The 15,000-nt window shown below is 40.7% G+C and overlaps 1 protein-coding gene across 2 annotated transcripts in view; it reads left to right on the forward strand.

Moving 5' to 3' along the window:
• LOC123499389 (opsin-5-like) overlaps window positions 1-15,000 on the forward strand; it is a 70,173-nt gene that overhangs the window by 23,134 nt on the left and 32,039 nt on the right. For both annotated transcript variants that reach the window (XM_045247327.1, XM_045247328.1), the window contains exons 3-5: window positions 309-491; window positions 7,888-7,995; window positions 8,930-9,088. In XM_045247327.1, the coding sequence (XP_045103262.1) occupies window positions 309-491; window positions 7,888-7,995; window positions 8,930-9,088 (450 nt within the window). The remainder of the gene's footprint in view (window positions 1-308; window positions 492-7,887; window positions 7,996-8,929; window positions 9,089-15,000) is intronic.

Raw genomic sequence — 15,000 nt, forward strand, 5'->3', positions numbered from 1 at the left:
TTCCTCACCTCTCCATTCTATTTGCATGCTTTCTTTTTTCGTTTCTCAGCCACTATCCCTATCTTCCCACCTCACTATTCTGTCTGTACACTCTTGCTTGTATTATTTCTAGCTAACATTCTTACCTTCCTTTCATCATCTATTCATCCTTACTTCTTCACCTTTTCCTTTTCTGCTCGTATGCTTCCTTTGTCTATTTTTCAGCCATTTGTCTATTTCTACGTTCCCCTGTCTATTTCCCTATCAGCACCTTTACCTTTCCTTCTTCAACTACTAATCCTTACCTTCCCTGCTTCCTAAACCCACAGGAATAACGTCACTGTTAGGGAATGGGACCACTATAGTTATGTTCTACCGAAAGCTACGCCACCTGACTGCCGCTGAGGTGCTGCTGCTCAATATGGCTGTGATGCACCTCTGCCTTGCCATCTTCAGCTACCCGTGCCCGACCATCTCCAGCTTCGCCCACCGCTGGCTCTTCGGCAACGTAGGTGAGTATTACACGAAAGAACACAAAGGAGAACGAACTGGAAAGGTGTTGGTGGTTTTCCTTTCGTTTCTGTGTTTTTTGTGGGTGTGTGATTGTTTGCCTGTGTTTTCTCTCTCTCTCTCTCTCTCTCTCTCTCTCTCTCTCTCTCTCTCTCTCTCTCTCTCTCTCTCATATTCACCGTGTAACTGGAGAGAGAGAGAGAGAGAGAGAGAGAGAGAGAGAGAGAGAGAGAGAGAGAGAGAGAGAGAGAGAGAGAGAGAGAGAGAGAGAGAGAGAGAGAGAGAGAGAGAGAGAGAGAGAGAGAGAGAGAGAGAGAGAGAGAGAGAGAATATGTAAAGTGGCACATAAATGTATAAAAATTTCCAAGAGTTTAAGAGTAAGGTAAGGAAGGTAACAGGTAATAGAGTGACAGGATATGAGACACCAAGTTATCTAAAGGTAAAAGTAATGACATGTCTTTTTCTGGCGTTCATTTCATCACGACCTGACACTGATTTAAATGAATATGTGATATGACTTGACAAGACGTGATGTTACTCCCTGACTTGGCTTAACGTGACTTTACTCCATGACTTGGCTTGATTTAACATGACCTTATTGTGACCTAACGATTTGACATGAATAAATTTTCTGACCTGACAGGCTTGGCTTAACACGACATGGTTTTCTATGACTTGACTAGCACACTTCATCTCGGATAAGTAGAAAAAAGAACAATAACCGGAACTTGAATACAAATCTACATAAAAGCCTGTTGAGTATAATCCTTCTGTAGGGCAACACATCACACACACACACACACACACACACACACACACACACACACACACACACAAGGGATCGAGACAACCTAACGTTACACAAAGTCGAATCTAATGTCAAAAAAGGGAAAAGAGGTAGAGAATATCATTGCTAAAGGCTATTGTTCCACTTACTCATGTGATCAAAGAAGACTGAGAAGAAGGAGGAGAAAGAGAAGGAGGAGAAGAAGGAGAAAGGAGATGAGGAGGAGAAGGGGAAGAAAGACGAGGAGGAGGACAAAGTAATAATGGAGTTACGGGAATAGCAAAAATAAAAGAGGAAAGAAAAACAAAGTGTCATGAAAAGCGGGAAAATAAAGGTAACATATACTCATCCTACACACACACACACACACACACACACACACACACACACACACACACACACACACACACACACACACACACACCTCACAAGAACAATAAAGAAAACGGGGTCAACAAAATGCACCTCGTGACTCCTGAAGCATTGGATGGAATAGAGAATAGTAAATCACGCCCTAAGGAGGAGAACATATGCTGACGCGACAACACTAAGCCAGGCCACCAGTGCACTACCACGACCACGACCACGACCTCTCTCTCTCTCTCTCTCTCTCTCTCTCTCTCTCTCTCTCTCTCTCTCTCTGAAGTGCGTCATAGGGAAGATTCGTGTGTGTGTGTGTGTGTGTGTGTGTGTGTGTGTGTGTGTGTGTGTGTGTGTGTGTGTGTGTGTGTGTGTGTGTGTGTGTGTGTGTGTGTGTGTGTGTGTGGGTAGATGTGTGTGGGTGAGTGTGGGCGACATGAAACTCCAAACCTCTTGAAATACTTAGATAAGAGGAATGGTAGTAGCGAAAAGAGGAGGAGGAGGAGGAGGAGGAGGAGGAGGAGGAGGAGGAGGAGGAGGAGGAGGAGGAGGAGGAGGAGGAGGAGGAGGAGGAGGAGGAGGAGGAGGAGGAGGAGGAGGAGGAGGAGGAGGAAGAGGAAGAAGAGGAGGAGAAGACAGACTCACTACTGGAAACTTAATGGTCTGAAAAAGGAAAAAAATACTACAGACACTTAACTCCTCCTCCTCCTCCTCCTGCTCCTCTTCCTCCTTCTCCTCCTCCTCCTGTTCTTCCGCCTTTCCTCCTCCTCCTCCTCCTCCTGTTCTTCCGCCTTCTCCAAACGTACTTTCCAGGGAACGAAATTGGGTTTTTTTCAACTTTCCTCTTCCCATAATCTTCCTACCAATATTCTGACGACGATTCATTAAGGCTTGAGAGAGCGAGAGCGAGAGAGAGAGAGAGAGAGAGAGAGAGAGAGAGAGAGAGAGAGAGAGAGAGAGAGAGAGAGAGACTACTAACTCACACATTACCATATCCACTTCAAAACTTCGTAACAACTATAGACAAGGATGTATCAAATTTCCACTAAACATCCCTGGAGCATATCTTAGTCCTCTCTCTCTCTCTCTCTCTCTCTCTCTCTCTCTCTCTCTCTCACACACACACACACACACACACACACACACACACACACACACACACAGAGAGAGAGAGAGAGAGAGAGAGAGAGAGAGAGAGAGAGAGAGAGAGAGAGAGAGAGAGAGAGAGAGAGAGAGAGAGAGAGAGAGAGAGAGAGAGAGAGAGAGAGAGAGAGAGAGAGAGAGAGAGAGAGAGAGAGAGAGAGAGAGAGAGAGAGAGAGAGAGAGAGAGAGAGAGAGAGAGAGAGAGAGAGAGAGAGAGAGAGAGAGAGAGAGAGAGAGAGAGAGAGAGAGAGAGAGAGAGAGAGAGAGAGAGAGAGAGAGAGAGAGAGAGTGTTCCGGGGAAGTCTTGAAATTAGAAAGTAAAAGTTTGTGCTTCAGTGCCAGAGACAGCGAGAGTTCTGGAGAGTGAGAGGAATGTGTCTTTCCGAGTTTCTCTCTCCACTGAAACTCGCAAGACAATGGCTGGGTAGTGAATAGTTTGGCCGATGATTCCTTGTTAATATTCAGTGAGTGGGGCTTTTTTTTTTTAATATAGGTTTGTAGTGTGTATTGTTTATGTGGGTTTTTTTTAAATTGTTTCACTGCATTTTAGTCTTCTCTTGAGCTTATGAATGTAAAAATAATTGGGTTTCGTATATCACATGCAACTGAAGAGCAAACATATCTCATCTGTATTTAATCTCTTCATTACTGGGACGCATTTTTACTCTGAGTTCGAGTATGATTACACGATTTTATCTACAATAGGAAGGGTTTTTTGAAGGTCAGAAGAATAATGGCCAAAGCCTTCACTATTTTAATCCCCACGTAAGTCTCTGAAGCTGTGTAAAATCACTACATAGAAAGCAGAATGGATATGAAAACGCGTCCTGGTACTAAAGAGTTTAAAAAGTACTGACGTAACAAGATGTAAAATGCGAGAAAGAAATGAAAGTTTGTTCATATTGTGTCATTGCATTTAATCCTGTCTTAAGTTTGTAGGTGTAATAATAAAAAAATAACTGCGTTTTGTACATTACACTTAACTTAACGACAAAACATCTTACCAGTATTTGGGAAGTACTGACGATTAATAAGACTTAAGAGCTAGAAAGAGAAATCCTATCAATAGTGGAATAGTGAGAGAAAGCTAAAGCAAGGAGAAGGTTGAAGGGAAGGAATAACGTCTTCCATTTGCTGATTTGTTGAAAGGAGCACTCACGAGATTTTTTTTTTGGCGCTTATTTGGCACGTTAAGGACTGCGTGAATGGACTCTATATAACTTGATTTACTTTACGAAGAGGGAATTCAATATCTGGATGCGTTGAAGAGTTTTTACATGTGGAAAAGATACAGAGGCGAGGCAGAAGGGGGATGAGTTTGGTAAGAGGAGAAACGAGAAACGAGAGACGAGAGACGAGAGAGAGAGAGAGAGAGAGAGAGAGAGAGAGAGAGAGAGAGAGAGAGAGAGAGAGAGAGAGAGTTGAATATTACGATACTAGAAGCGTCCCATGTCAATCAGGAAAAGCGATTCCGAGGGATTTTTCATTTCTGCTCCTTGCGACACACTGAAGGCTCGCTGATCAAACCTGGAAGACTGATTAAGTGGCGGACTCGTGCTTATCAATTGGTCTCCTGAATTAGACGCATGACATGACGAGAGAGAGAGAGAGAGAGAGAGAGAGAGAGAGAGAGAGAGAGAGAGAGAGAGAGAGAGAGAGAGAGAGAGAGAGAGAGAAGAGAGAGAGAGAGAGAGAGAGAGAGAGAGAGAGAGAGAGAGAGAGAGAGAGAGAGAGAGAGAGAGAGAGAGAGAGAGAGAGAGAGAGAGAGAGAGAGAGAGAGAGAGAGAGAGAGAGAGAGAGAGAGAGAGAGAGAGAGAGAGAGAGAGAGAGAGAGAGAGAGAGAGAGAGAGAGAGAGAGAGAGAGAGAGAGAGAGAGAGAGAGAGAGAGAGAGAGAGAGAGAGAGAGAGAGAGAGAGAGAGAGAGAGAGAGAGAGAGAGAGAGAGAGAGAGAGAGAGAGAGAGAGAGAGAGAGAGAGAGAGAGAGAGAGAGAGAGAGAGAGAGAGAGAGAGAGAGAGAGAGAGAGAGAGAGAGAGAGAGAGAGAGAGAGAGAGAGAGAGAGAGAGAGAGAGAGAGAGAGAGAGAGAGAGAGAGAGAGAGAGAGAGAGAGAGAGAGAGAGAGAGAGAGAGAGAGAGAGAGAGAGAGAGAGAGAGAGAGAGAGAGAGAGAGAGAGAGAGAGAGAGAGAGAGAGAGAGAGAGAGAGAGAGAGAGAGAGAGAGAGAGAGAGAGAGAGAGAGAGAGTAATAATAGGAAAAATAGTACCAGAAAAAAAGAGTAAAAATTAATAGGTACAAAACAAAATGGATGAAGAAAAACGGAGGGGAAAAATAGTAGTAGTAGTAGTAGTAGTAGTAGTAGTAGTAGTAGTAGTAGTAGTAGTAGTAGTAGTAGTAGTAGTAGAAAGAGTTGCATTAATAGTATGTCGAGCAAAAGAAGGACGTGCTATTTTTTTTTCAAACACAAAGTTTCTATTACGTTAATCTCTGTGTACCAACGTGTGTGTGTGTGTGTGTGTGTATGTGTGTGTGTGTGTGTGTGTGTGTGTGTGTGTGTGTGTGTGTGTGTGTGTGTGTGTGTGTGTGTGTGTGTGTGTGTGTGTGTGTGTGAACCCTACTCTATGAAAAGAAAGAAAAAAAAATACTATATTCGTTCTACCTATTTATGTTCACTCCAACACTTCCATTCATATTCCTGTTCCCGAGCCAAGAGCACAATTTACAAGTGAATGAGGAGAGTCTGGCGTCGTTTATCTATATTTGCTGCGAGGATGTGTTTGCCTTTTCTCTCAATTGACTTTTCCACTTATCTATTCTCAATCCCATTTGTTTTGTTTGCATCTTTTTGTTTTTGTTTTTTCCTTGCGCTGCTAGTTTGAGCTTACATTTATTCTTCTCTTACTAGTAAATGATTTTTCGTTCATTAATTCTTTTTTCGCTATTACTTGTTCTTGTTATTCTTTTTTGTTTCTTTCTTTTATATTTTCTTCTTTTTCTTCCCTTTCTTCTTGTTCCTGCTTTCTTATCTTTTTTTTTATCACAGAATGAATAACTTCTAGTCTTCCTCACTACGAAAACACCAAGATAGTCTTTTTCCACATTTATCACAGCTTTTTACATGACAACACACGCTGGAGGGAGTGCTGGGAGGGGAGGAGCCTTCTACTGCTTTAATTTCCTGTCTCTTTGCCCTGTAGCGTGTTATAGTCTGTCTACTCTATAGCGTCTCTTAGGTCTCGATCTGAATGGGGTTCAAGACGAATGAATGCGTGGTTGTCAGATCTTGAGGAAAACCGTCAGCTGTCTTTGGGATAAGTGTGCTAATCAACAGAAAACCTGAATTATTCACATGAAATCAATTACATCATTAATAAATTACAATATATTTTGAACTTAAAAAAGGTTAAAGCACACGATATAGAGGGTAGAATATTAGGCTGGATTAAAGCGTGGTTAGACGACAGGCGACAAAGGGTAGTAATTAATGGTTCTAATTCCGAGTGGGGAGATGTAGTTAGTGGGGTTCCACAGGGCTCAGCTTTAGGGCCATCATTATTTCTAATATATATCAACGACTTGGATAGTGGAATTAATAGTGATATCAATAAATTTGCGGACGACACAAAGATAGGTAGATTAATTAGATCAGATTCGGATGCCAAGGATTTGCAGGCTGACTTGGATAGGATGAAAGAATGGACAGATAGATGGCTAATGCAGTTCAATATTAACAAGTGCAGGGTGCTGAGCGTGGGTAGAGATAATCCAAGCAATAGGTACACAATAGATAACGTGGCACTAGGAAGTTCCAAGTATGAGAAAGATTTAGGAGTCATAGTTAGCTCTGATCTCGGTACAAGGAAGCAATGTATTGAGGCCAGAAATAAGGCGAATAGAGTATTAGGTTTCATCTTTAGAAGTGTTAAAAGCAGGAGTCCTGAAGTAATACTAAAATTATACTTGGCGCTGGTCAGGCCACATCTTGACTATGCGGTACAATTCTGGTCCCCACATTACAGGAAGGACATAGCTCTGTTGGAGTCAGTGCAAAGGAGGATGACTAAAAGGATACAGGGAATGAAGGATATTCCCTATGAAGAGAGACTGAAAAAACTTAGTCTGCATTCCTTAGAGAGACGTAGGTTAAGAGGAGACTTGATAGAAGTATTTAAGTGGTATAATGGTTTTAACAAAGGGGACATGAATGAAGTTCTTAGGATCAGTAGCGGGGACAGAACCAGAAATAATGAGTTTTAACTTGAAAAATTCAGGTTTAGAAAGGAAATTGGAAGGAACTGGTTTTCAAGCAGAGTGGTTGATGAGTGGAACAGTCTCAGTGGGCATGTAGTCAGGGATGAGTCAATAGGGAGCTTTAAAAGAAGGTTAGATAAGTTCATGGATGGGGAAGATAGATGGAATTAGGTAGATTAAGCACACTGGGACTGCCTCGTATAGGCATGGCGGCCTCTTGCAGCTAACCTCTTTTTTTATGTTCTTATGTTTTTATGTAACCCAGAAGCCATTTTATAGTAGACAGACTATAGATGTACGTACCAAACAGAATTGAAAAGAGTTAAAGGTTTGTTATTGTTTGGAAGTTCGCAATGTTTCCTAATCAATATTCCTTCCCCCTTTCCTCCTCTAAGATGCCAAGTACAGTCTCTTTGCCCAGTAATTAGAAGTAGAAGCCAAATAAACTCGTAAGAATTTTAAAGATATGCTGCTGTTTGGCTGCTGTCAATCTTTCCTAACGAGCAGCCTTTCCTTCCCCCTCCAAGATGCTAAATACAGTCTCTCTCTTTTCTGTAGCTAATTGGAAACCCCAAGGATTTAATCCCTTCATTACTGAGACACACTTTCACCATGTTTTTTTGGGGATATGATTAGACGATTTTTACTTGCATTAGGAAACATTTATGGAGGTGAGAAGATTGATGGCCAGAGGCTTCACTATTTTAATCTCTACATGAGTTTCTGAAGCTGTATAAAATCGCAAAATAGTAACAAAAATTAATATGAAAACGCGGCACGGTACTAAAAGATTAAAAACCTGTTTTTGTTTGCCTTATTGGTAACACTTCTTAATCACTACCCCTTCCTTTCCCTCGTATAGGGTGCCAAATATACGGATTCGTCTGCTACACACTGGGCATTGCAACCATCGTGTCCATGGTGGCCTTGGCGGTGGTCCGGTATCTGAAGACTTGCACTCACACCTACAGTAAGTCTAATCAACTCCTTCTCAGGTATGCGAGACTACAAAAATCCCGAGGGAAATTCTCGCGGTAGGATAAGGTTCATTAGAGGAGGTATTCGTAATGTAGGAAGAGAAATTAGGTGGTAATAAGCTTCTCGTGTTTTTGTAGCTGAGGGCAAAATAAGGAGAGAGAGAGAGAGAGAGAGAGAGAGAGAGAGAGAGAGAGAGAGAGAGAGAGAGAGAGAGAGAGAGAGAGAGAGAGAGAGAGAGAGAGAGAGAGAGAGAGAGAGAGAGAGAGAGAGAGAGAGAGAGAGAGAGAGAGAGAGAGAGAGAGAGAGAGAGAGAGAGAGAGAGAGAGACGGTTATGAGTTACGAGTGAGTGAGTAAAGTGTCTGTTTATGAGTATTAGTTGTTGTTGCATTGGTGTGTGTTGGTGTGGAGTGTTGTGTTTTTCATATAAGGGGTGGAGGATGAGGAGGACAGAGTAGAGGCGAGGAGAGAAGAGGCGGAATATAATCACGTTTGTGTACAAATGAATGTTGTGAATTGGTTAGTTTGAGTGTTTTTTTAGTGTAGAAGGGACGAGTAGGGAGGGAAGGAGATGATAGAGGACAGAGGACAGAGGAGAGGAAAGGATGACAATATTACAACGTCCATTTCTTATCACTATTTTTGTCATCATCATTGCACATATTACGGCATCACCATCAGTTCATAATCGTAAGTCACCACCACTGTCAATATTCCACCACCGCCACCACCACCACCACTCACCACCACTCCCCATTCATCACCACCACTCATCACCACTCACCACTCCCCAATCACCACTACCACCACCACCACCACTGACCACTCACTACCACTCACCACTCACCACTCACCACCACTCATCACTCACCACTCACCACTATCACCATCACCACCACCACTCACCACCACCATCACCACCACGCAGGCAGAAGACTCACGGCGCAGCATATGAAGGTGGTGCTGCTGGCGGTGTATTTCTATTCCCTCTTCTGGTCCATCTTGCCCTTCCTCTCCCTGGGCAAGGCTTACGAGGTGGAGCCCTTTGGGACGTCCTGCACCCTACACTGGGCCTCCGACGAGAAGGGTAAGCCTATATAAGCCTACCTGAGTTTACCTGTTCTCATTTACACCTATTTGATTTTTCTTTCTATTTTCATTCTTTTTCTTTCTTTACTTTGAAATATCTTTACCTCATTTTTTTTTTTCTACCTGTTTGATTTTTTCCTTTCTATTTTTTTTTACCTTGAAATGTTTTCGCCTCGTTGTTGTTGTTTTTGCTGTGTTTTTGTCATTTATTCATCTATTTGTCTATCTGTTTATCTATCTATCTATCTATCTATACCTTGTTTTGATTAGGTCTTTTTCTTTGTTTCTTTTCCGTGATTATATTTCTCTCTCTCTCTCTCTCTCTCTCTCTCTCTCTCTCTCTCTCTCTCTCTCTCTCTCTCTCTCTCTCTCTCTCTCTCTTTCCATCTTCATCTTCTTCTCTGGTATTCTTGTTATTTCCTGTCTCTTCTTCATCTCGTCTGTCTTTATCATCCAGCCTTTTCATCTTTACTTTCATTATTGTCGATCCATATTTTCCTTTTATTTATTGAGATACCTTTCATTCCTCCTTCGTTCTTTCTTGCAGGTTTTCTTCTAATTTTCTCTATTCCTACAAGTCTTCCATGTTTTTCTTCTCTCTCTGTATCCTTCTCTGTCTTGTCACTATCTCTTTATTAATCTTCTGTTATATTTTTGTCTCTTTCGTGTGTCTCTCCTTCCTCTTTCATCCTTTCTTGCATTCTTTCTTTTCAATTTCTCCATTCACACATCTTTCATATTCTCCTTTTTTTCTATTTGTTTTGTTGTCTCTGTCTCTTTTAACTATACCTCTTATCAATCTCAACATATTTTATATTACTTCTTGTATTTTTCATCTTTCATTTCTTCTTCCAATCGTTTATCAATTTCCTCCATTTATGAGTGCCTTTCTTATTTTCTCTCCCTTTCCACGCTTCTGTCTAACTTTGTCTCTCAACTCATTAACCTCAACTTCCATTTTTCGTCTCGTCTTGTCATCCCCGTTTCTTCCAATTTTCCTGCTAATTCCTCCATTAGTGCGTGCCTTTCATACTCAACATTTCTCCGGGCCCATTTCTCTGGTGGTCCTTTCTTCCCTGGTCTGTTCTCCTTTCGTCTCCTCCCTACAGCTTACATTTAACTTGATTACCGCGCTTCAGGTGAATTCTAATTAGGTACCAGTAAGACTAGAATTATGTCCCCAAAGTATCGATGACTGGGTTCCTCTCATACTAACGAAGTGCATGCAGGTGAACATAACTCCTCCACAAAGCCACCGAGGGAGAGAGCACTGGGAGCCGTGGATTGCAAGAGCTAATGATCACGTGTTGAATTTCAGAAGTCCGTGACATGACTGGGTTTGTGTATGTGTGGAAAATTGAATTGCAGTTAGAAATTAGATATCGTGAGAGGCAGAATTTGATCATTAGTTCTTCTAGTGATAGTTAACAAGGTTTCTACGAATATAGGGTGATGCAACGCCCAAGAGGAACTAGCGACCTCTGTGACCTTTCCAAATGATCCTGACGCGAGATCAAAACATTTCTGAATACCGGCGTGAATTCGGAGATCAAATTAGAGGTGTTGAAATGAGATGTGTGAGAGGCGTGCTGGATCGTTTAACCCCTTCAATACCATGCCGCGTTTTCATATTAACTCTGGTTACTATTTGGTGATTTTATACAGCTTCAGAAACTTATGTGGGGATTAAAATAGTGAAGATCTGGCCATTAATCTTTTAACTTCTATAGATCGTTCTTAATGTAAATAAAATAATCTAATCATACCCAAAACTCATGGCAAAAATGCTTTCCTTTCCAGGACTGAAGAGGTTAAGATGAATTTGTGAGGTAAATGTTACAATGGTGTCTCTATATCTATTAATTTCTCATCGTTGGAAGCGAGTGATCCAAATGCAAAGATCACGTCCCTAAACACAAAGGGAGATAGGATTTGCTTTGTTGAAGAGACGCAGGAGGAGGAAAAGGTTGTGGAATGGAGAATAGGGAGACAATAGAGAAGAGAAGGGATGGTCAGAAGATAAGGATGATAAGGAAGAGATAATGAAGAATGTGAAATGTGTTTATTTTTTATATGAAGGAATATGTTACTAAGTTAATGTTATGATTGTGTTGCTATTTTTGTGTACTTCATTTTGTTTCGAATCTAAATATGAAGGAGTAAATAAGGATTAGTTTATTTTTTTTAATGCACGGAAACACACACACACACACACACACACACACACACACGTAATTCAATGATGTTTTCTTTTTCTAGGTTTCAATCTTTTTAACATTAAATTTTTGGTTCGATGTTTTTTTTTCTTTTTTATTAATTTTCACAGCACGGTGGCATGTGTCGCATTTTTAATTAACTTCCGAAACGATTTTGTGCAGTTGGCCTCGGTGAAACATTAATAAGTTAGTAAGTAAACACACACACACACACACACACACACACACACACACACACACACACACACACACACACACACACACACACACACACATACACCACCACCACCACCACCACCACCACCACCACTCAAAGTTTCCCACACAAGAATATCAAACAAACCCTTCAATTAATCATTAACTTTATAGGGACTAGCACACATCAGACATGCCCTCCCTCGTATTACACTCATACACTCTCAAGCTACATACTCCAGGAAATGTTTAATGATCCTGCCACACACACACATACACACACACACACACACACACACACACACACACACACACACACACACACACACCTTTCCTCGCCAACTTTTTAATGAAGAGACTAGCTAACGGCAACACAGACTATGAAAAAAGGAACTTAATTATAAAATCTTCAGACAGACAGTGGGAAAAGGAGATAATGCAGGAAAAAAAAGGTAGAAATATGTGGTGATTTTGTGAGTAGGAGATTGAGAGGGAGTATGTGGATTTGATAAGAGGAATAAAAAAAGGTGCTGACATACTCGTGAATAAGAGTTTAAGCAACGAAAACAATAGAAATGCTGGCTTTCTCCATAGATTATATGGATAGGAGATTGGGAAGGAATACATACAAACGTTATAAAGGGTTAAAAGGACCTTGAAGAACATGATATTATGAAGAAGAGATTATGTAACGAAAAAAAATTGTCTTTTTGTATAGAATAAAGAGACAATACCATGATGAAAACGACATATTAACCCCTTCAGTAGCATGACGCGTTTCTATATTCATTCTGGTTACTATTTGGTGATTCTATACAGGTTCACAAACTCATTTTGGAGGATTAAAATAGTGAAGACTGTGGCCGTTAATCTTCTTACCTCCACAGACCCTTCCTAATGTCAATAAAATGATCTAATGGTACACAAATCTCAAGGGAAATGTGTGTCCCATGTTTGAAAAGGTTAAGAGATTGAAGTGACGTAAGAGATGGAAATGAACGTGAAGAAGCAAAGAGAGGAACACGTTATTTTGTATAGTATTATAAACTATGAGGAAAGAAGACCAAGAAGAAATAGATATAGAAAGAGATTGAAGTGACTTAAGAGATGGAAATGAAAATGAAGATATAAGAAGAGGAGCATGTTCAAGGAGAAGACAATGAAATAGAAATGAGAGGAACACAACACTATGATGAGAAATGCATTTTAAGTGGAATACTGAATGGAAATGAAGAACTGGAAAGAAGAATGGAAGAAAGAGTAAGGTGCCAAAAAGAGGAGGAATAACTTAGGAAAGAAATGGAAAGCAACTGATTCTCTAAAAAAGGCGCCTGTAGGCATACTTGAAGAGTATATGTGGAAAACGCTGTTCAGCTTCCGCCCATTAGTGGCGCAGGCAACTTCATTTATAGTGGTACCCATATTAGGGCTCATATCACCACCCAAGTGCATCTTTGGTGTAACCACCTAAAACCTGGATATCATGGTGACATGTAGGTAACTTTAACCCACTCGACATATGGCATAGCTTCAAAGCGGTATGTGGTGGGATTCGAACCTACTCGTGGACATCTGCCCGATCTCACGCTCACCACCTTATCCACTACGCCACCGCCTCCCTAACGTGTTTTCATATTTATTCTGCTTACTATTTGATGATTTTACACACCTTCAGAAACTTGTATGGGGATTAAAATAGTGAAATAATGAAGACTCTGGCCATTAATCTTCTGAGCTCCATAAATCCTTCCTAATGTTAATAAATTCATCAAATCGTCCACAAAACTCATGGTAAAAATGCTTCCCAGTATTGAAAGAGTTAAAAAAAGATTTTAAAAATTCATATATGAAGATGATAGGTGGATTTAAGTAATTTTGTTCACACAGGGACTCCTACGTGGAATCCTGATGGCGTTTTGCAACATAATTAAACTTCTTACGTTTCTAATACCAAGAAATGATTGTGTAAACGAGGCCACGAGAGACAAAGGGGTAGATGAGAGAATGTCTTAAGATAAAATTACCAGGAATTACCTTTCTAAGGGAGACGGTTGCGTATTGGATAAGGTGGTGAGCGTGGGATCGGGCGTGAGATCGGGCACGTCCACGCGTAAGTTCAAATCCCACCACGTACAGCCTTCAACACTTTGCCATTTGTCGAGTGGTTTAAAGTTACGTATGTGTCACCATGATAGCCAGGTTCTAGGTGGTTACACCCAAAATACGTATAAGCTTGGGTGGTGATATGACCCGTAATATAGGCACCACTATAAATAAAACTGCCTGCGCCACTAATGGGCGGAAGCTGAACAACGCTTCCTACACACTCTTCAAGTGAGCCTACTAGCTCTATAGGCCTTAACGTAAAAAAAAAAAAAAAGAAAAAGGAAAAAGTTAATCCATTCAGTACTGGGACACATTTTTACCTTGAGACTTGTGTACCATTAGACCATTTTATTGACATTAGGAAGAGTCTATGAAGGTAAGAATATTAATGGCCACAGTCTTTACTATTTTTAATCCCCACATGAGTATCTGAAGCTGTATAAAATCACCAAATAATAACCAGAGTGAATATGGGAACGCGTCATGGTACTAAAGGGGTTAATCAGAGAGGAAGACTCAGAATACAGATTAACCTGGGAAAAAGAGAGTTGAATGAGATAACCGTATATTTGCACTCCAAAACACGCCAGTAACACGTTTAGGTCGCTTGGTATACATACTTTATACTTTATACATAGGTGATATACATGCGTGACATCAACCTTGTGCGTTATGTGGAATTACGTTGTATATTTATCGAGTTAAGTCGTTTTATTTTTCATTCGCTGTATTTTTTTCCCTTTCCCATTTTGAATTTTCTTTTTTTTCTTTTTTTAGTTTAATTTCTTACTTTATTGACCATCCATCATTCTCTCTCTCTCTCTCTCTCTCTCTCTCTCTCTCTCTCTCTCTCTCTCTCTCTCTTCTTTTATTAATCTTATTCCGCTTTTCCTCTTTCATTTTCTAGATTTTGTCATTTTCAAGGCTTTATTAAATTCTCTCTTTTCTTTCTTTTTCTTCCATACATTATTTTTACCAATTTCCGTCTCTCTCTCTCTCTCTCTCTCTCTCTCTCTCTCTCTCTCTCTCTCTCTCTCTCTCTCTCTCTCTCTCTCTCTCTCTCTCTCCTCCTTTGCTTCATGTTTCATATATTGAATTCCTTCTTCTCACCTCTCCCTCTTCCTCCTTCTCTTTTTCTTCGCTTTCTTCTTCTTTTCCTCCTCCTCGTCTCATCTCTCACATTTTTCTCTCACCTTTTCTTTCATTTAATAATTTCTGCATTGGCTTTTCATTTTTATCAATTATTCCTTTCTGTATTTCTTTCTCTCCTTCCTTCTCCTCCTCGTCGTCTTCCGCTTTATTACCATCCTCTCCTTCTCCCCTCGCATTATCACTTATGAATTGCCTTTCCCTCTCCTTTTTCCATCTCCTTATTGGATTTATTTATCTTCCA

This window comes from Portunus trituberculatus, chromosome 49 (assembly GCF_017591435.1).
Source record: "Portunus trituberculatus isolate SZX2019 chromosome 49, ASM1759143v1, whole genome shotgun sequence".
Taxonomy (NCBI): domain Eukaryota; kingdom Metazoa; phylum Arthropoda; class Malacostraca; order Decapoda; family Portunidae; genus Portunus; species Portunus trituberculatus.